Raw genomic sequence first — 22,361 nt, 5'->3', positions numbered from 1 at the left:
AGCATCATGAATATAGTGCGTCTGAAATTTTGGTCATTCATGAAACACAGTTATGATTTCTGCAATCACTGAGTACTGTCTACACTATCATTTATTTTTGTCTTTTAAATAACTTACATTTTCTTAAAGCAATGGAATTATAAAGAAAATTTGCATTGCTACCCTTAAATAGTATCACTGGCCATTATATAATATATATAATTTATATATGCAAATAAAAATACTAATATAATTCAAATACAATAAAAGCAAAACAGTAATATTAAATTCTGTACAGATACAATTGCCTTCCAAGGCTCTAGGCGAGTGGCTTACTTTTCCTATCTTTAAAAAAAAGAAAAAAGGGGGGGCTGGCCAGCCCAGTGGCTCAGTGGTTAAGTTCACATGCTCCACTTCGGTGGCCTGGGGTTCGCCAGTTCGGATCCCAGGCACAGACGTACACACTGCTCATCAAGCCATGCTGTGGCAGGTATCCCACATGTAAAATAGAGGAAGATGGGCACAGATGTTAGCTCAGGGCCAATCTCCCTCAGCAAAAAGGGGAGGATTGGCAACAGATGTTAGCTCAGGGCTAATCTTCCTCAAAAAAAAGAAAAGAAAAAGGAGATTAGCAGGTGTTGGACAAGTAGCAGAGAGAACTCATTTCCACAAAACCCCACTGAGAGTCCTAGTGGAGGGGAGCTGGGTAGCCACACAGCTTGGGGTCAGTAAATGTCACTCTCTCGAGGTTTTCCCTCTGAAAGAATCATAAGGATTAAGGAGACTTATACAGGGAACAAACCTCTCACTCTGTGTTCTGATGGCCTTTCTCTGTAGAATCTCGTTGGCCTGTGCACCAAATGGTTCCTGCCCCACCCTGATTAATCATAGGTATATTCATTTCCAATCTTTGTTTACCTCAACACTTTCGTGTATACAACAGGGGCTGTTTTACCTGCTTTGTAAGGTTTGTACTTTTATTTATGATGTGTTTCCTTTCCCTGTTACTAGGAATTAGCCTTTAGTAATGGAGTTACCTTCAACCCCATTACCAGCTCTGCATATTGTGGGCAATTGCTATATGACTATGTTAATAACATTTTGTTACAAAAGATGTCACTAGGCAATGGATTTCATGATCAGCTCTGGGACATGGAAGCTGGTGTTAAACCTTCTAGCGAATCCCGTTGGGTCAGGCTAAGTCAAGGGGTTCTGGGGGTGGGGTGACACTAGAAGCTGATTATGACATGATTTATACCATGGGGTGTTTTTGTAAGTATGTGCTTGTGTTAGTATTTGTGCAAATGGCTCAATAAACTCATTGGAATTGCCTTAGATATCTTCATGTGTCATAAAGAAACAGACATAATCCAAGACCTTCAAATGATGTGGTTTGGAAAACAAATCAACTGCTTTGTCTACCACTGTTGCTATAGTGCAGCCAAATTTGTGGCCTCATAGACTTGTCCGTCTGCATGTTTAAGGGGATGACGTTAAGAATCTCAAATTAGACATGCTTGGACATCGGGAACCTAGTCAAAGAGAGAACAGCTGGATCTCCAGGGTGCTGAGCCATGCTCTTCAAACATTTTTCACTCTGACTCACAGTAAGAAATACATAGTAAAAATTACATTTTATCTTGGGACCCAGTATGTACCCACGTATACACAGACACATACATATGCAAACACACACAATCCTATATGGGCACACGTGAACTAAAATGAAACCTTCATAAAATACCCCTCCTATTTCTGATGCACGCCAATTCCTTCTATCTACTCTATTTTACTTTTTAAAATTAAAGTTACGGTCCACAGAATTGAGTTCACAACCCATTAATAGGTCATTACACACCATTGTGAAAAAGTGTTACCCCATAATATTAAGTGGCTACAACATAGTGTCTATTTTCATTCTTAATGGCTCCCATTTTTCTAAATTCTTTCCCAAAACCATATGTCCTCTGCATCAGGCCAACTAATGTTATGATTAATCATCACTGTGTTTCACCAATAAACCTAAGGTCTTCCATCCCATTTGGGTCCGTAATGTAGTTAGAAGGGATAAGCACACTCATTGTGGGTCGAAATGCTGTGGTCTGCTCCTCCTTCACTTTCTTTTCCTTTTTGAACGTGTTGCTTTTTAATCTACACGGTATCACACAGCCAAGAGTGGAACAGATGATCAACGTGAAATAGGCATTCCCTCTCAGCCGCAGAGTCAGAAGTCTCCTGGGACAGGAATGATGTTAATGCATCTCTTCTAAATGTGAGCTAATCTGATGCAGCAAGCAGACCTAATGGCCTTCATTTTCTTACCTTTCCGACAATCTGTAAGGGGCCACTTTTAATTCCCACAAGTCTAAAATAAGTCACCCACGGATACCCAGTGTGCCCCCAAGCCTTCTCCTTCCCAGCAAAGGCATTCTTCACCACATTCAGCTCCGGTCCTCAAAACCTGGGCGTTGCCTTTGACCTCATTCTTTTGCCTCACTCTAGCATCTGAGCCAATCCTACTTCCTATCAATTGTATTTTCAAAATGTATCTTATTTCAGTGCCTTGAACATGCCACAATTTTTCCTACCTCAGGACTGTTGCACGTATTTTTCCTTCTTTCTTCTCAGCCCTACTCTTTCTATTCACTGTGCCTCATCTGAAATGCACCCTGAACAGAGACCCTCCTCTCAGGCTCCCCGTCTAAACAGCAATTCTCCTAAAGTAGATTCAACATCCATGTCTTAATTCTCTTAAGAGCACTTTTCACACTTTGTAATCCTTTTCTTTGTCTATTTACTAATTTTGTGTCTGTCCCCGACTAAAATATTTGCTCCTAGAAGTTAGAGGCCAAAACTGTTTTGCTCATCGTACAAATGAATAAATGCAATTCAAGTTTTATAAGATTCTTTGGTTCTTTTAAAATACCCTTGAAAGAATTCCCTTAAAAATCAAATTCTATTCTTTCTAAGGATTTATTCTTTTAAATAACTAGAAACTTAACTAGAGGAAAGATTAATGACAGCCTGGAATATCTGCTCGAGAGGAAGCTCTGATCGTTAAAAGCCTAAATAGGGTAATTAGGTATACAGTTGGAATGCAGTGTGCTCGGTTGAATTAGTCGTGTATAATTGAGCCTCATTTAACTGCAGGAGAATTTCACGGAGAGGATTTTATTTACATAAGAAGAATGTCTTTGTGAGATTGCTTTGAAAGAACTTGAACATCTATATGCCCAATCGCTCCTTCCTTATCAAATCCAGCCCGGGCTTGCTAGCTTAGCCCTCGTGGCCCCTGTGCAGAGGCAAGGTCCCTCATTCTAGGCAGGTGATTTCTTCCAGCAGCTCAAGGTCCATGTTGGGGCCTCACGATTCCTTGGATATCTTGATGATGCTTTCAGAAATATAGCAAGCCCCAACCATGTGAGGCCTTATTGTACTGAGCCCACTTGGGGGAAAAACTCAAAATACGTATGTCATCAATGTCCAAACAATCATTTAATTCAGCATTGTGCAAGGCGAAGGGAAAGAGAAGATGAGTAAGGCAAACATGAGGATTACTGTATTACAGAGAGGCTGCTGCCATTTGGGAGAGGCAGTCCTAATATACACACACCAACGAGATGGAGTGCAGTTGGGTGTGAACTCATGTGTTATCCAAGCAGCTTAGGAAGGTGGGGAGATCCATGCTTAGTGGTTTAGACTTTTGGGGTCAAGTGTTCGGAGGGGAAGGGCTACAAAGACCAGGGTAAATATTGAAAGCCTCCCCTTCTGCTTTTCAACATGCACAGAAGTGATCAGAGAGAAAACCAAGCAAAACGGAAGGCCATCTTTCAACACATTTACTCCCAACATCAATATTATCCCAGATTTCTCTCCTTCCCCTCTGCCGTGCTGCTCAAATGAGTTTGGTCTACGCCTGCTGCGTCCATATGCTCACCACCCACTGACACCTTCTTCAAAATAAATTTCAACTGCACAAATAGTGCACTAAGAGAGTCTTCTTGTCAGATATGCGAATACATGAGACTGTGAAATAAAACATGCAATTCCCACTTCCCTTCCCCTAATCTACTCATGGCTTCAGAGGCTACTATAGTTAACATTTTGGTGAATATCTTTCCTGTCTCTTCATTTACATGCACAAGTGTATACACACGCACACATTCATTGCCTTTTGTACGTAACGTTCTGTCATCACTTTATGTTGTGTCTTGGAAATCTTTCCACAGAGCGTGTGTATATATTTATTTACCTTACTGTCTTTTAAATGGCTGCGCAGTATGGATGTACCCTAATTTATTTATTTATTCATCCCTTGATTGGCGTTTAGGTTTGTTTACAACTGTTAATTTTTTACACAACACTACAGAGCACTTCTTGTGCATACATTGATGTGTGCACATGTACGAGTGTTTCCGTAGGACCAGGTTTCTGAAGGGGACAAGCTGGATCGAAATGTTTGCAAGACTTACATTTGAAATATGCTAGCAGATTGCCCACCAAAAGAACGAAGGTCTTCACCAATTTACCCTCCTACCAGCCCGTGTTCATTTCCCCCATCCTTGTCAAGACTACGTATTATCAAATATTTTAATTTTCTTTCTAATCTCCTGGATGAAAAATAGCATCTTGTTTTAATCTGCGTCGATTCAGTCCAGTTCCAAACAAATTCTGTTCAGAAATCAATTAAAATGTAATTCATTTCATTTGTGGGAAATGGGCATTTTTGCAATATCAAGTCATCTGCTCCTGGAGTTGGATGTGCCTCTTCATTTCTCCGGGTCTTCTGTGATGCCCTTTGGTAATGATTTATAGTATTCTTTAAGTTCATTTTATGTATTTCTAGCTGTTCGTAGCTAGATATTTAGCATTTTTATTGATCTAGCAAGTGGGATATTTTGTCATTATATTTTACAACAGATTACAGCTGTCCTAGAGTGCCTTTCTCTAACAGGCATTTACAGGGACGTTCTTTTTTAGTATCACAATAGCCCCAAGAAGGTACTATTGTCCCATTGTATGGATGAGGAAACAGAGGCCCCCTTAGGTTACGTTTATGTTCTGGGTTATGCTGATAGGAAGACACAGAGCTGAGATGTTTGCGCCATCTTCTTGGAAGGCCTCTCTTCCCCTGTCCTTTCATAATCCCACACCCTCCTGAGTCTCTGTCCCACCTCTCTCTTGCTGTGTCTTTTGCTGGCCTTCTTCCTTCATTCTCCCTCCATGTGGTTCTTTGGTATCAGTTCCCGTAAAGCATTCCTCAATATGTATAGCTTAATCCCAGAAACTCTGTCTCTAGCCTGACTGTTATCAGGTACTCTAAGTGACTCAGCATGCTCAGGATGGAACTCCTGTCTTTCCTAAAACAGACATCCCTCCCCCGACATCTCTGTTCTGGCAAGGCTTCCACATCCCATCAGGCCCTCAGACTCAGCACGTGGAGCACTCTTCTCCCCAACCAAGCGCTGTTGATTCTTTAGTGTATGTATGTTCCTGTGTTCATCGCTTCTGTTGTGAGATAGGCCTTACTATCTGTGAGATAGGCCTTACTATCTCACACTCTGGCTGTGACCTAGAGCCAGGGAGTGCAGTGGGGGAGGCATGACTCCACCCAGAACACCGAGGGATCATGCTGGCTGGGATCCTTCTAGCTGTATGAACATGGGCAAGTCACTTAACCTCTGTTCCTCACTTTTCTCATCTGTAAAAATGGGAATAATAACATACCTACGGGGCCACCCCTGTGCCTGAGTCGTTAAGTTCGCCCGCTCTGCTTTGGCGGCCCAGGGTTTTGCCGGTTCAGAACCTGGGTGCGGACATAGCACCACTCTTCAGGCCACGCTGAGGTGGCATCCCACATAGCACCATCAGAAAGACCTACAACTAGAATATACAACTATGTACTGGGGGGCTTTGGGGAGAAGAAGAAGAACAACAAAAGGAGGTTGGCAACAGATGTTAGTTCAGGTGGCAATCTTTAAAAAAATAAAATAAAGTAAGGTACCTGCCCCATGGGGCCATCATGAGAACTCAGTTGGTCAAAATGTATAACACTTAGCAATGGTGGCTCATCCTAAGCATGCAACACCTATTGGCTCTGATGAGGATTAGGATTAATACCCAGATGTCTCTGTGCCCAGATTTCCCCTTTTTATAGGACAACCATCATATGGGACCAGGGGCTCACCCTACCCCTGTATGACCTCATCTTAACTAGCTACGTCTGCAATGACCTTATTTCCAAATACAGTCACATTTGAGGTAGTGAAGGTTAGAACTCAACTTACAAATTTTGGAGGGGACACAATTCAACTGTAACACCAGATTAGATGTCTCACCTTAGGGCCCTGCTCCTTTCTCTTTCTTATATGCAGCTTTCAACTTAATTTTCTTTTAACAGTCATTTTTATCAGGCCACTCAATTGCTCAAGAAATATCTGTAGCTCCTTCATGCCTGTATCTACTCATGGCTTGGCACCCACCCATCGCGTCCCAGAATAGGACACACGTCAGAACCAAACTGAAAGATAAATGCCATTCCAAATCTACATCTGAATTAAGAGACTTGGCTAACTTTATCATGGATGTATATAGATACACTTTTTTTTTTTTCTATTTCCACTTCTATTTTAGTTAACGCTAATTTAACTTTCAAACTAAAAAATGTAAGATGTCCATTCAAAGGCTCGTCTCATTTCTATTCCCCTATACTTAGAACTTAGATTTCAATCTTATGTTCCTTGAATTTTCCAGAAACTGTTATGAAAACTGCCTAGGAGGGAGCTCAGTTTCATTACACACTATGGCTGTCAATTGGAGGTGGCAGGCACAGCTAATGAAAGTTTCGTTGTGTTGTGTTACCGTTAGGCGTCTTATTAGAAGAACCATCTGTTCTTTTGATTACTATTAGCTCAGTTCAGATTGCAATAGCAAAAAATCCCCTCAGATATATTTCTGACTAAGTGAAAAATCAAATATGCTTTTAAAATCTTCCTGAAAATAATGTTGTCCTTATTGAAGATCTAACAGTCTGGTTGTACAGGAAAAAGCCAGAGAGCATAATGAAGGGTAATTAACATCAACATCTTAAAATAAAATCATTTTCATATAAGAATATATTATACTCATTCCTAGAGGGGAAAAATATTCTTTTTGTGTGTTGTACATTAGGAAATTTCCTGCTGAAATCTTAAAAGAGGCATTTTAGCCTTCTTTCTTTTTACCTAGACTTAAGAAGAGACATTTTGTGTACAAGCAATAATGGACTGTTTCATCCACCCATCTCTTTAACAGGTATTTTTGGGTAGCATAGCCAAGCATTGTTCTGTGTAATGGAGATGAAAATTTAACAAGACAAACCAAGTTCCTGCTATTCTACTTGGAGGACAGAAATGTTAAACCAATCTCAAACACACACAAGATAACTGCACACAGATAGAAGAAAATCAAGTGCTCTGAGCGTGAGTGACCATGGATGTGGTTAATGTGGGCTGACAATGCTGGAAAGTTGACTTAGGAACTGAGGTCAGAATGAGAGAAGGGAGCCAGCCAGGTAGAGATCTGGGCTCAGGGTCCTCCGAGTAGAGCGATTAAAAGAAGGGCAGTGTGTCCAGAGCATGGTGGAAGAAGGAGAGAGTAGAGGGAGGTCAATGCATAAACCATCATAGGTCACCATGAATGCTTTGGTCTAGCAGGACTCTGTCCAGACACCAAATGATTTAAATGACTCGTTGTGTTAAATGATCACGGATGTTGAGTGAAGAATGGGCTGAGAGGAGCAGGGGTGGGAATGGTGTTGGGAGTTTGGGGTTCCTAGACCTGGGTGGTGCAGCAGAGAGAGATGAAACTGGGTGATTCAGGAGATATTTTAGAAGTAGGAACAGAAAGACCTTCTTTGGATGAGATATGAGGGGTGAGGAATGGTTAATTGGAAAACTTCAGAATATGTATCTTGTGTTCAGATACTGAAAAATATGCTGGGGAATATTCTTCTTCAAGTAACATGATAATGATCATAGAGGAAGTCTCCGAGTTTTCATGAAAAGCCCTTTCTACTACAGACAGAATATCTGAAGACAATGTCTCTATAGCCCTCCTCTCCCCACAGCCCCTCCCTGGGATATATAAAGGTACTCGGTGGGCCTTGTTATAGCTTTCTACTCCCTGTTAGGACTCTGTCGTATGACACAGACTCAGAGGGGAAATATTTCGCCTGTAGTAACACAGATCCAACTGGCAGAATTGTGATGTAAAACTCATCTAAGTCATTTCTACTTTGATGCTTTTTTTCTGATACAGGAGGTTGCCTCACATATGTAAGCAAATAAATGAACAAGTAAAAGTGTGCCCTACTGTGTGTGTGTCCATGGACTCTTCCGTGTGTGGCTTAAGCAGGCCTGATGGCCTTGGGTAGCATTATGCACATCCTGTTGATTGACTTATCCTATCAAAACAGCAGAATAGCAAACATGACATTTACTTTTGCAGATACCATTTTTAACGCGTGGCTATTTGTTAGATGACCTCTATGTGTTAATCTAATCTTCAACAGTAGAACAAACTGTTCTACTCACTTGCTCAGATGGGGAGGATGTTACTCCTCATCCTCATCATCTGTCTTTCATGGGTGATCAAACCAAAGTCTAAAGAGGTTGAATGTGTTTTTTGAGGCCACACAACTAGAAAGCAACGTTGATAGGTTTAAGGCAAATCCACTGGATTCTAAAACCTAGATTATTTTCCTCCACCAGAGGATTCTCTCAAGGTGTGTGAGCTTGTTCCACCTGGAACCAGGAAAAGATCTTTCAATTTGATTCTTTATAAGGACGTGAAAAAAATTAGCTGAGTAGATGGAACAGGCAGATTAATGAAGGATGCTTTCATATATAAAGTTAATTACTTATATCAGAGTAGTATTCAAGGATAAATACAGGCTTGGTGATAAGCACCAGTTTTCCTCCCTAAACGTTGGTGGTTTCCTTCATTCAGGTGAGACAAGGATAATGTCTGTTCCCTGGTTTTACTCCAGCTTCTTCCCTCCCGTCCTGTTTTCTCACCTCAATGCCTTGTGTCTGATCCTGAGACTCAAAGCTGTTTGGATTGTAAGCTTCCTGAATACAGAGGCTGTGTCTCACGCTTTTCTAGATTCCAGGAGGCCAGGACAGTGCTGGTCCAGTGAATGGGTCTACCATTTGGCTCTGGCTTCCTGCTCGCTCATAACACATTTTGCCTCCTAGAATCAGCTCCAACACGCTCCCTTCTGGAGGCCGCACATGCTTACTTTCTGCAGCTCAGATCTTCAGCTACACCTAGTTGGGCAAAATGGGTTTCTACAACTGTTGCTATTTTAATTTCTCCCTCTGATGCTATTGTACAGAAAACCTCTCTATGCGTTCTCCACTGCTCCGCACTGTGGGAGGAACGTGGCTGTACATCATCTACCCAGGATGTTCCTGCAACATTCCCAATTGTGCAACTTTTCCATTTTCTTTGGTGGTTTTATGTCTCTAGATGGAAATATTCTGCTAGTCCCTGTGCTGAGCTTAGCCAGGCTGGCTGAACTGGTACCAAGCCGTGGGTTTATTTTAGTGGCACTAACATACAAGCTCATGTCAGCTAACACTGGAGAATCACTCCAGCCCTTTATCATAACCCATTTACTCTTAGTTTATGCAAAGTTCTAACAGCTTTGATATGTCTCGTTTCTACCTCTCAGCATATTGAATGCATCACATTGTGAGTGTGTGGACTGGGATATTGACAGCACAGAGAAAAACAGCTGATACCCTGCTAGTAAAGGAGGGAGCAGATAAACTATTAAGACAGAACCAGGGGCTTAAAGACCTGGGGACCATTTACTGCATATTGAGAAGCCAGGATAGTTTCTGAGACATCCCTGTAATAATTGAGCAGCGTGATTCAGTGATCAATGTCCACAGTGATGACCCCGAATCCCAGAACCATTCACTATTGTCCGTTGACTGATTTACAATGTGTTTAACGTGACAAAAAGTATGTACTTTATTTTAGAAAGGCTTCCATCTAAAGTGCTAATAGTTTTCCAAGGGAAATAAAGTGACCTATAAAATTTTGGCTTCGCACAGTTGTATGTTACCAGATAGTTCTGAGCAGTAAAGTGATATGTGTGTGTGTGTGTGTATGTGTGTATGTGAGAGAGAGAGAGACAAAGTCAGAGAGACAGAGACAGGCAGAGAGTTTGTGCGTGCAGTTTATTAATAGCGATATTTTGTATTTTAATATTTGCCTATTTTAACAGAAGCACATTCTTCAATCCCATTTAAGGCTGTGAACAAACTATTTATTCTATATGGTACAAAACCCCTGGTGATGCAAGGCGGGAAGTGGGGTTCCATGGCAAGTCAGGAAGTAGTTAAAATGATTCCTGGTCACCATGGAGACAAGACATCTGACACTCGAGTTACTTTGTGTGCCCTCTTTGTCCCCTGAGAGTTCCACATGTCTTGGGAGTTCGGACTGGACCCTCATTGGGGTCTTCAGGGCCCTCTCCTGTTCAAAGGCTTCTGTTCTTCATCCTTATTTTATGTTTTAAAATGCTTATCAATTTTGAGATGAGTTTCAATGAGAAAGGAGGGGCTACACAGAGATAGTTCAAATTAAGTGCAGTCTTTCAGTCCACTCCTTCTTACTTTGTGTGAATATCTCACAAAATATTTAAGACAGACAAGGTTCAAGCTTTTCTGATACGACATGTCTTAAGAGAGTCTTATTCTGCATGCTAAGTGGGTAAAAAAAAAGTTAGATATTACAGGAGCGAAGTGAGTGATTAAATTAACTGTGCCTGGAGGATAGAGTCTTCTCAGGGATGAGCAGGGTAAGGAACGCACATTGTCGCTTGCGGCTGCTCTGCCCTTGCGCATTTCCCAACACTTCCGAGGGACGGCGCACAGAACGCTTTCCGCTTACATTCTGCCACTGCTGATGGCCTGTCAATCCTGATGAAAATCCTGCTTGTTAAGAAGGTGACAGGGATTACATACATTATCATTTTTGTCCCTCTTTTCTGTCCTTTACTCTGTGCTTTAAAGGAATTGGTTATTAAAACATTATATAAGTATGCAAAATATATTGAAAGAAAAAATGTTTCAATTATGCACAATGTGTATTGGTAAGAAATGTTTGGTGTCTGATGACATATGACAAGCGGTAAAAGGTATTTTCAAATGCAGTCCTTTTTGGGGGGAGGATAAAGCAAAAGTATCTAGAATATACAGCATTTGCTTTTCAAGCTGTTCTAATATTAGCATATTTATAGCGTATTTTAAATAAGTAACTGATTAGAATTGTTTAAAAGTTAATTTATTACTCAAGATATTTTATACTATTTTAGTAGTTAATTTGTATTCTTTTGAAAAGCTTCTCCTGGATTCATGCTTATGATTCTTTTTATCTATGTCATTTTGAATTGCTCTCATCTTGCATAAGAAATCATAAGCCATTTTTACTTTGAGCAACTGAATAAAGTTGAATAAAGTATAAAAACTGAATAAAGTGTAGTCCTTACAAGAAATAAACAAGACCTGTAGGAATTTTGTTCACAACTTAAATATTTGAGACCTAACATTAATGAAGTCAAGACTCCTGGTAAATTCCGATGAGAATAAACCAAAGCAAGGTTCAAATGAACCTGAGGAAAACAAACAATAAAAGAAGGGGAATTTTTGGCATCTTAGTCTTTTCCCAAAGAGACAAAATCACATTATCTTTCAGGTAGAATTGTATCAGATGCAGAAATATTCCATAGAAAAAAGTCCAACAGTGGCAGAAAATGTACTGAGTCACCCGCCATGTTGGAGCAAAAACTCACTTTGTGGTTTGCTCTTTTGCCTTTATTTGGTTTATCATCAAAGTCTAATTGAACACTGAAAGTTATCTTTAAATATTTACATTTTCAGAGGAAAAAGAATCCTCGTTCTTCTTAAAGCAACACTGATATTTGATCTCTGAGCGTCGGCCATTTCTGCACAACTAGAGTTGTACAGGCAAAAATCACAGATCACATATGGACAATTAATTTTAAAACTAAATTGCACAATCCACAGGTTAAAAACAAACCCACAGGTCAGAGAGAGGTCACCATGTTCTGTGCTAATATGAAAGAGGAATGGCTGAGTATGATTTTTTTCTCCCTGAGGCGAAAATAGTTGTTGTCAATTATTTGAGTAGGTATTAAGAAACAGCAGAGTACTCTAAAACACTGAATACAGGAAGACTTGATCTTTGTCTTAGAAGATAGTGATAAATGTTGGTTATTACCATGAGGAAATAAGATAATCTTTTCCTGAAAATTTGTCGAATATTTTATTGCTTTATAATCTAACATTTTTGTGTGTTTATTGAAACACTTCAAACTGAGGCAAAAGTTTATACTTTCGTGAGGTGGTAATTTACGAAAGGAAGTTAATACTCTCTTAATTTGTCTTATTCTAAGAAAAAACTGATTGTCAAAGAAAATCTGCTAAATTAGCTCTGTGCCAATTATGTGCCAACTCTTGCTGTAAGACAAATACATGACCTAAAGAATTATTTCATGAGATTAGATTTTCTAAGAATATAGCTACTGAGTATCATATTTAGTAAAAACTGATAATTTATGATAGTTGAAAAATTAAAACAGCTTGGACCTTAAAGTAACAATCACACACCTGTTGTTAGCCTTTACACGAGTTTCCTTCAGGTGAAAAAATACTATTCAACGACTCGGTTTACGTAATTGGGTTGCTTTTGTGCTATTTTAATTGGGTAATGGTTTTCCTCTGTTTCAGGATCTAGATTTCTCATCACATCCATGGGAGCCTTGTATATTAAAGATGTACAGAATGAAGATGGATTATATAATTACCGCTGTATCACGCGACACAGATACACCGGGGAGACGAGGCAGAGCAACAGTGCTAGACTTTTTGTGTCAGGTAAAAACTCATTGAGACTGTGTTTGCCATTTCTGCTATTCCTTTGTTAGCGTCCTGAGAAGACTCAACCAAAATTGTGGACTTCCTGACTAAAATGAAGCCTTCAGTCTTTTTCCGAAATATTTTAGCAACTTAAAGTCTTTTAAACCAATACCAATACAACACAAATATAGAGATTCCAAGTCAAGTCATTTCATGTCTTGTAAAACTCCAAATTCCTTTGACCCTATTTGAAGACAACACCTCCTTGACCTCCGTATTTGTATGTTCTGTCATGGACAATACCGACCAACACCATGATGCTTCCCACCATGCATAGCTCTGAGGGAGGAGAGCATCATGTGGAACATACCTCTTGGTCCCCATATTGGGCCTACCAATGTTGTTTGGGGAAACCACACACATCTAAAATTAAAAGTATATTTGCATCTTCCCTCCCCCACTTTCAGGATTATTCTCAAGGGAAGAAAATCTGAAAGCAGTTGATTCCACCCTGGTAAATATGTTAGTTTTGTGCCTTGGGACTTATACTTTGGCAAAACGTCGACTTGTTGCATAATCTTCACAATTCACTTGTTATCTGTCCAACAAGTAAGCAATGCGTCCACACAGTGATGCATTAACGTTTCATGGAGCAGTCTGGAAGTGTGAAATGTCCATCTCAGCATTAGAAAATCAAATGCAAAATACCTGGACTTTGCCCTTATAGCTTTAGAATGTAAAATTGCTCCATGCAACGGATATTTTATTGGTATTGATGCTTTGTGAGGAGAAGTGATGGAAGGTTGTTAAATGTTGGGATAGTTGAAAACATTGTCACCTGAACACACACTTACTGTCTTTGGCCATGCTCTCTCTGGATTCCTCTTCTCCATTCACATTCTAAAAACAGCCAAAGCCTACATGTCTTTCAAGGGCAAGCACAAACATAAGCCAGAATTCAGTGATTTCTCCTCTGAATTTGAAAATGTTTTCTCTTTACCTGTTCTATGTCAATTGTTACCTTTTCCCTAGTTTTACAGCTAGGAAACTTCCCCAATGATAAAGTGGCAAAAGAATGCCTTATGTGCAAAGTTAATAATCACAGCATTACTTATACTAGTAAAATCTTGCAAGCAACCCCAATATCCATCAATAGGGGATAATTAAATAAATCATGGTGCAGACACTGAATGGAGTAGTATACAGGCAGAAAAAGGAATGGAGATGATCTCTATAACCAAAATGGAGTAATAGCCAAGATATATTGTTAGATGATAAAAGGAAGGTGCAGAACAGTATATATAGCATGCAGTCTTTCATGTAAGGAAGGTGGGAGAATATATGTAGATCTTCTCATTGTGAAAAGCAATATTAGAAAAGTAACCTAAAAACTTAATAAATTTGCTTGCCTTTAGGGGAAAAAGTAGAAAGGACGTGGAGGCAAATAAGACTTATTTGAATATATCTTGTTACATAGTTTCAACTTTAAAATCACACAGATGGTTTATATTTCAAAATATTGTTGAAAAATGAATGTTAAAAATGGAAAATATACTGAAGCAAATGAATCTGCATGCATATTGAGTAGTTGAGGTAACCAAACATAGAAAATAATTATTTCAAGTAACTTTTTAAGACATAATTTTTGACTATATATCTATGAAAAATATAAAGATAAATACAGCTTAAAATAAATTGCTAAAATTCATTTGGTTGCCTAATTTTTTATTTTATTTTTTTATTGGGGTGACATTGGTTTATAACATTTTATAGATTTCAGGTGTACATAATTATAATTCAACTTCTGTATGCACTCAAATTGTGTTCACCATCAAAAGTCCAGTTGCCATCTCGCCATACGAATGAGCCCCTTTGCCCAGTTCACCCTTTCCCCAACCCCCTTACCCTTAACCACCAATTCCTTACCCTTTGGAATCTGTGTGTTTGTTTGTTGTTCTTATTGTTTTATCTTCCGCACATGAGTGAAATCATATGGTATTTGCCTTTCTCTGTCGGGCAGTTCACGGAGCGCAGTATCCTCAAGGTCTATATTACTAGTATTATTTTTTGAAAAATGTATTATTCATAAAAATATTGTTAGTGTTATTTCTTGAAAATATATTTATTTATATTTATTATGGGAAATATAATAGGAGTTTGTTGTTAGTGCCATGAAGTTGATTCTGACTCCTGCCCAGTCTTTCTCACTTTCTGGATGTGCTGCTATTGAAAGGGTTTTCATGGCCAATTTTTTTCATAAGTGGGTGGCCAGGTCCTCCTTCTTGGTCTGTCTTAGTCTGAAGCTCTGCTGAAACCTGTTACCATGGGTGACCCTGAAATACGGGTGGTATAGCTTTCAGCATCACAGCAACATGCAGCCTCCACAGTATGACACTCAAAAGATGGGCGGTGTGGTTCCCTGCCCAGGAAACAAACCCACACTAAGGCAGTGAGTGTGCCAAATCTTAACCAGTAGACCACAAGGGCTGGCTATAATAGAAGAGGGGGAAATAATTATATTTGTGTTATTTTTATTTGGAACCAAGATTTTCAGTGTAAGAAAAAAGTTTAAAATCAAAGAACTAAAGTAAAATCCTTGAATTGCTAAATTCCAGTTAAAGCTAGCAGTATGCACTCATTTTTTATGTTTTTGAATACATATTTCCAAGGTCTTTTCACTGAAGAGGCCAGAAGCACTGGGCAACCAATAGCAACAAGCACATCTAACGTCTACGTCACTGTCTCCTGTAAATATCATTCTCCACTAAAAGGGACGATGTGTTCTTGGAAGAACGGTGGATTATAGGTCTGGGACAGCAACTGTATAAGATGAGCTTAAACATTAATGGAGTCTTGTCAAAATGATACAGAAGCCAACTTCTAAAAGGGATCTCATTGGTCAAAAGTGTGATGAGCTGAATGTCAAAAATAATGATTGCACATAACTGATAACAAATATTTTTTAAACTCTTGGGTTCCTTATGATTATATACACACACATGTATGTACACATACACTTACACATACATATCCTTTTAATAATAGCAAAACCAATAATAAGAATCTCATTGGGGGGCCGGCCCAGTGGCATAGTGGTTAAGTTCGCATGTTCCTCTTCAGTGGACCTGGGGTTCCCAGATTTGGATCCTGGCCACAGACATACACACCACTCTTCAAGCCATACTGTGGCAGCATCCCATATACAAAGTAGAGGAAGGTTGGCACAGATGTTAGCTCAGGGACTATCTTTCTCACACACACACACACGCACACACACACACACGCACTACATATATATATATGTATATTTAAAGAATCTCCTTGGTCTACATAGCAGTATCTAGGGCACTAAGTCTTGATAGTTGATGATTAAGGAGAGCAACAAAAATTCTCCCTGTCTTTTCTATAGTTACTGTATTTCAAGATAACCAGACAACCCTAGTTCAGGAAGGAAAGGTCTTATTTATAGAATAATTACATCTATGTAATTATCTAATTACTTACAAAGGAAATTAAAAAAAATTAGAAAATCCCGTTTTCAACCCTTAATAAAATAACTAATTCAGACAAACATTATCACCTGAGCTTGCTGATCAATTTAGCAACACTGTGTGGAAAAGCCACACATTTTGTGGATGCAAAGAGAAAGAAAAAAGGTTGAACTTGATCTAGTTGATCCATTAGAACTAAATTCCAGTTCATAAGAAAATTGGCAATAGAGGAGCATGTTAAATGACACTGTGAAGAAACAAATTCGGAATGTGGGATTTCCCATAGACAACTCACCTGATTTCTTCAAGTCAAAGACATGAGAGAGAAAAAAGGAGGAAGGTTTGCTCTGGATTAAAAGAGGCTCAAGATACATAATAACTAAATGTTAACTTCAGAACAATCCTGACTTAATTACCTCCATTGTAATAATAATAGTAATAATCATAATCATAAGGCTTGTTTTAGCTTATCAGGAAAAAATTAATGTGTAGTAGATAATAGATGATACCAAGGGTTATGATGACTATTGTGTGATATTGGTATTGTGATCATATGAGGAAACTCTTATTTTTATTAGCAAAACATTCTCATGATACAGTGATAAGATAACATAGATTCTATGATTTGACTCAAATGTGTCAGCAACAAAAGCGAAGACTATAGAGAAATAAACAAATAGACAAAGAAGAAAAAATGTTGATGCCTGTTAAGTCTGGGTGATGAATATATGGGATGTATTATATTATTCTCTCTAATTTTGTGTATCTGCAAATTTTTGTGATAAAAACTAACTTTTGAAAATGTAGATAAAACGTTTGAAGGCAAAGGGGTGAAAATTAAACACAATGCTTTTCGGTTGTATTAATTCTGTGTATGGACAAACGTCCCCAGGAGAGCCTGTCTCAAGCGTTGCTTGAGTTGTGTACTTAAAGCAGGAAAAGAAATGCCCCATTCTTTTCTTATAAAATAGTTTTGTTGAGATTTAATTTACCAGCCATAAACCTCACCCCCTTTAAGTATACAATTCAATCATTTCAGTAAATATATAGAATGGTGCAACCATCACTATAATTCAATTGTAGGACATTTCTATTATCCAAAAATATCCCTCCTGCCATTTGCAGTGAATTCCAATTCCCAGCCCCAGCTCCAGGCAACCACTAATCTACTGCCTATAGATTTGCATTTTCTGCATATTTTATATAAATTGGATCATAGAGTATGTGGCTTTGTATCAGACTTCTTTCATTTAGCATAATCTTTTGAGGTTCATCCATGTTGTAATATGTATCCGTAGTTCACTCTTTTTTATTGCTGAATAGTATTCCATTGTATGTATATATGCATTTTGTTTATCTATTTACTAAATGATGAACATTTAGATGGTTTCCACTTTTAGACAATTATGAACAATCCTGCTATGAATATTTGTGTACAACCCACTCTTTCAGTGAACATACATTTCATTTCTCTAAGGTAGATATCCAGGAGTGGGACTTTTGGACCTTATGGTAAATTGAAGTTTCACATTTTAAGAAACTAGCAAACTGTTTTCCAAAGTGGCTGCACCATTTTGCATTCCCACCAAGAACGTATGAGGCTTCCATTTCGTCTCCACACCTTGAGGAGCACTTGTTGTTCATGTTTTTCTTGCAGCCGTCCTAGTGGGGGTGAAGCAGTAACTCACTGTGGTTTTAATTTGCATCATCCTAGTGGCTAATGATACTGCGCATCTTTCCATGTGCTTATTAATCATTTGTATCTCTTCTGTTGTGATTTATCTATTCAAATCTTTTGCCCTGTTATTGCTTGGGTTTTTTCTTATCATAGACATGTAAGGGCTCTTTATATTTCTTGGATATAAGTCCTTTATCAGAAATATTATTTGCAAATATATTCTCCCAGTATGTTGCTTCTTACTTTATTTTCTTAATGATATCTTTGAAAGTATAAAATATTTTAATTTTCATGAAATTTAATATGTTGATTACTTGCCACTTATTTTGGTGTTGTGTTTAAGAACTCTGTCAGACCCAAGATCACAAAGAATTTTTTCTATCTTTTCTCCTAAAAATTTTATAGATTTAGCTCTTACAATTAGGTCTATGATCCATTTTGAGTTAATTTTTGTAGGTGGTATGAAGTAAGGCTCCAAATTCTTATTTTTGATACAGATATCCAATTGTCCCATTCATTTTTCTTAAAAAGTCATCATAGGGGCTGACCCCGTGGCCGAGTGGTTAAGTTCGCACGCTCCGCTGCAGGCGGCCCAGTGTTTCGTTGGTTCGAATCCTGGGCGCGGACATGGCACTGCTCATCAGACCACGCTGAGGCGGCGTCCCACATGCCACAACTAGAAGGACCCACAACGAAGAATATACAGCTATGTACCGGGGGGCTTTGGGGAGAAAAAGGAAAAAATAAAATCTTTAACAACAACAACAAAAAAAAGTCATCATAATTATACAGAACTCTCTTAAACCTATTTGAAAAATTTGTATCAATAATTAGTTTTAGTCAGAATAAAATTTTTAAGCGCAGTCATTGAGTATTGATTTTTTATGACTAGCGTTGGAAATGGGCACCTCTTGTTTCCTAAGATTGTGGGCTTCTCCTGCAAAAATTTTTATTAGCCACCCCCACCAAAGGAGTGACTCCTTCTTTGTGTTGCCTTTTCCAACCCTAATCCTGCCTCCTACTCTAAGCAAAATGACAGAGTTTGTAACTAGTTAGCCCCCAAGAAAGTAGCTTGTTCTTCAAAGCAACACTTTCTCAAGTCCATCTGTAATTTCCTCCAGGAGGCGGGATAAAGTGATAAGACCTTCACCGGCAAGGCCTCTGTACCTGGCGTTGTGGACTTGTCTGTCTGTAACGCCTCTGGAGCCCCACGCTCAAACACATGAGGGAAGGTAATTAGGGAACATGGAATTCTTCAGTTAATGAATGGTGGAACTTCAGAAGAGTCCTGGAAACTCAGTCATGAATTCCTTATGAGATTATTTAGGTCCCCTTAGCATATCCCATGAGGACATTCACACTGTTCTCAGAAGGCAGCAGCAAAGTGAAAAGAGCTGCAAGTTTGTCAAGGTTTCCTATCTCTGATGATGCAAAGAAAAGCCACAGCGGAAGCAGTTTCCACTGAACATTTTTGGGGTTTTCACTCATTCCTGATGATTGCCCCTGGTGGCTGACTAAGGAACCACAGCATTTCATTTCAGATAGAGTAAAACAGCTGTGGCACTTTTCCCGGCAACACAAAGATAAAACATGGCTGTGGCGCTTTTCCCGCCAACACAAAGATAAAACATATCAGGAGTTAGAAGCCCGTTTCTGTTCCATAATATCTTTGTGGACACCAGTGTGGCCGCTCACGTGTGTGGTCTAGTGCAATTCTGAACAGGAAGAATTAGAAGAGATGGCAAGGAAAGATCATTGAGTTGTATTTTTAGCACCCAATCAAGGATCCCTATTTTTATGTTCTTCGTAATAATCCCTTAGAATGTCACTTCCTCCAAGCAAGCTCAGACATTGAACTGAGTGGTTTCCACTGACCCAGTTCTTGAGACTGTTTTATCCTTTTCCTCATCTGGCTCAAGAATATAATGCAAGTTAAACATCGTTTGGGAGAACAGGCTAATTATACATTGTTTATGACTTTTTAAAACCAGAGCCCTGTCATAAGTGATAATCTGGAAACTTCTTATTTTATTAAGCATGTAATTCTTTCCACAACTTGATGGTCTTCATTCCTTTATCTCTCCTTGGAGAGACCATCCATGAAGACCATCCCCAAAGCCCCCTACACTCCACCCCCAACACCTATACCTTCACTCTCTCTGTTGTGTCATTCTCTTTTATTTCATTGCACACTTACTGCATGCTAAATTACCTGTATGCATCTGTTTACCTATACGTTGCTGACCACTCCACACACACATCCACCCAACTAGAATGGAAGCTTCATGAGGGCACATCTTCGCCTTTCTTGTTCACCACTGCGTCTCCAAGGCCTAACTCTGTGCTAGTCCTGGACTTGGGGCTCAAACCATATTGTGAAATGAATAAATGAATTCAAATTCAAATTCAATAACTATAGGTAAAACTCTTTTTTTGTGAAATAAATTTTACTAATGTGAAACAACTTTCTGCTACTGTTGCTGTTTTGAAAGGGGAAGTCTGACATTCTCTGGTTATAACACAACCCAGCTCTTGGCCTGAACCAGCAACTCCTGTTCGAGCATGCCAGTTCTGGAGTTCTTAGTTATTTAGTAGAGAGTGAGAAGGAAGACCTTTTCTGCTTCAACCATTTGCAAATTCTGAGCAGAAGAAATTTATATGAATAGCGTATTTTTTTTCTGTTCACCTACAAAATTTTAAAGATTTATATTAATAGTTGGTGTGATGTATAGAATTTAAATTATACACGAGGCCCTGTGATTCTAAACATCCATTTCAACTCCTCATTCGCTGTATCTAAGACTTTTCTTTTCTTCTGCAGACCCAGCGAACTCAGCCCCGTCCATACTGGATGGGTTTGATCATCGCAAAGCCATGGCAGGGCAGCGTGTGGAGCTGCCTTGCAAAGCGCTTGGGCACCCTGAGCCAGATTACCGCTGGCTGAAGGACAACATGCCCCTGGAACTTTCTGGAAGGTTCCATAAGACCGTGACAGGGCTGCTCATTGAGAACACTCGTCCCTCAGACTCAGGCAGCTATGTGTGTGAAGTGTCCAACAGATATGGAACCGCTAAGGTTATAGGCCGACTGTACGTGAAACGTAAGTTGGACGGTAACTTGCAATGGTGATGTTGGCTGCCTCTGATGAACTCTTGTTATCAGCTGATCTTTGGGGTTTCTTTACAGCCTTCCATTAATCGTCACAACAGTCCTGCTGAGACCAATTCTAGCCCCATTTTTCACATAAGGAAATTAATGCTCAGACAGATTGCTCAAGGTTACACAGCTGGAGAGTTTGGGGCTCAGGATTGGAATTCAGGTCTGTCTGATCCCCAAACCTCCAAAACTCCATTAGGCCACAGGATACATTTCTGAGATAATATTACCTAGCTGTTGAATTCAGAATGGCCAGTCTGTCTGAAAATTCATACAAAGAAGAGCGGCAGGGTTGCACTGTCAGCACAAGTGATGGCAGTCACATCAAAGTGGTTGTCCTTGGCCTGTTTTCAGAAGCTACTTTAAATTCGAAATGGGGCTATTATCAGCAGAAATATAAGGCTCTAAATAATCCAAATATTGGACTTGGACTCAATATTATGGATCATTTGGTCCAAGTATGGTGGATAGATTTCATCTCCCATTGATTTGTAGTGATGATCTTGAGGAATGAGCTGAGAAGGATGCTGAAGGCAGACTTGGAGGAAGGAGGCATGTGATTGCAAGAGGATCCCTCTTGTCTAGTCAAACACCATCTGACTCAAATAACGTACAAGGATGTTTGGTAACTTTATGGCACATGCTAGTTGCACCCAAATGTTGTTCATCTTTGTCTCACCTGTGAGCTTAACCCCACTGTTGGCATACAATAGATGCTCAATAAATGCTTGCTACATTGAATTGGGTTTGTGGAATGAAGACATAGGAAGTCAAGGATGAGTATTCCATCCCTGTACAAACCAATTAGCCTCAGTTTAAGGAAAAACTCTGTTTCATGGTCACAAATTCTAATATCAACCTGTTTTCTTACAGTTGTGTCTTGTTGGCCCTGGTTAAGCCACATAGGGGATGTGAATGAGTATATGTGTATGTGAGAATGGTCCAGAGAAAACCCATGAGTGTTGCCTTGAGATGAGGCAAATAGGATTTAAGTATTCAAATATTACTGGTAACCAGCACACTGCATTTCTTATTGTTAGTGAGTTAATCCTCACATTTACTCAGGTGAAAAGCAATTTGACCAACATTAGTCCACTTGCTACCTAGAGAAAGCTGGCTAGAAAA

The 22,361-nt window shown here is 39.3% G+C and overlaps 1 protein-coding gene across 6 annotated transcripts in view; it reads left to right on the top strand.

Annotated features, from left to right (window-relative positions):
• Positions 1-22,361, top strand: part of DSCAM (DS cell adhesion molecule) — a 695,956-nt gene that overhangs the window by 400,415 nt on the left and 273,180 nt on the right. For all 6 annotated transcript variants that reach the window (XR_011534071.1, XR_011534072.1, XM_008538164.2 and 3 more), the window contains exons 4-5: positions 12,783-12,929; positions 20,902-21,180. Coding sequence is in view for 4 of the 6 variants with exons in the window: in XM_008538164.2 (XP_008536386.1) it covers positions 12,783-12,929; positions 20,902-21,180 (426 nt within the window). In the remaining 2 variants the exon portion in view is untranslated. The remainder of the gene's footprint in view (positions 1-12,782; positions 12,930-20,901; positions 21,181-22,361) is intronic.

Source organism: Equus przewalskii, chromosome 27, assembly GCF_037783145.1.
Source record: "Equus przewalskii isolate Varuska chromosome 27, EquPr2, whole genome shotgun sequence".
Lineage (NCBI taxonomy): Eukaryota > Metazoa > Chordata > Mammalia > Perissodactyla > Equidae > Equus > Equus przewalskii.
This window is presented reverse-complemented; position numbering and strand designations above follow the sequence as displayed.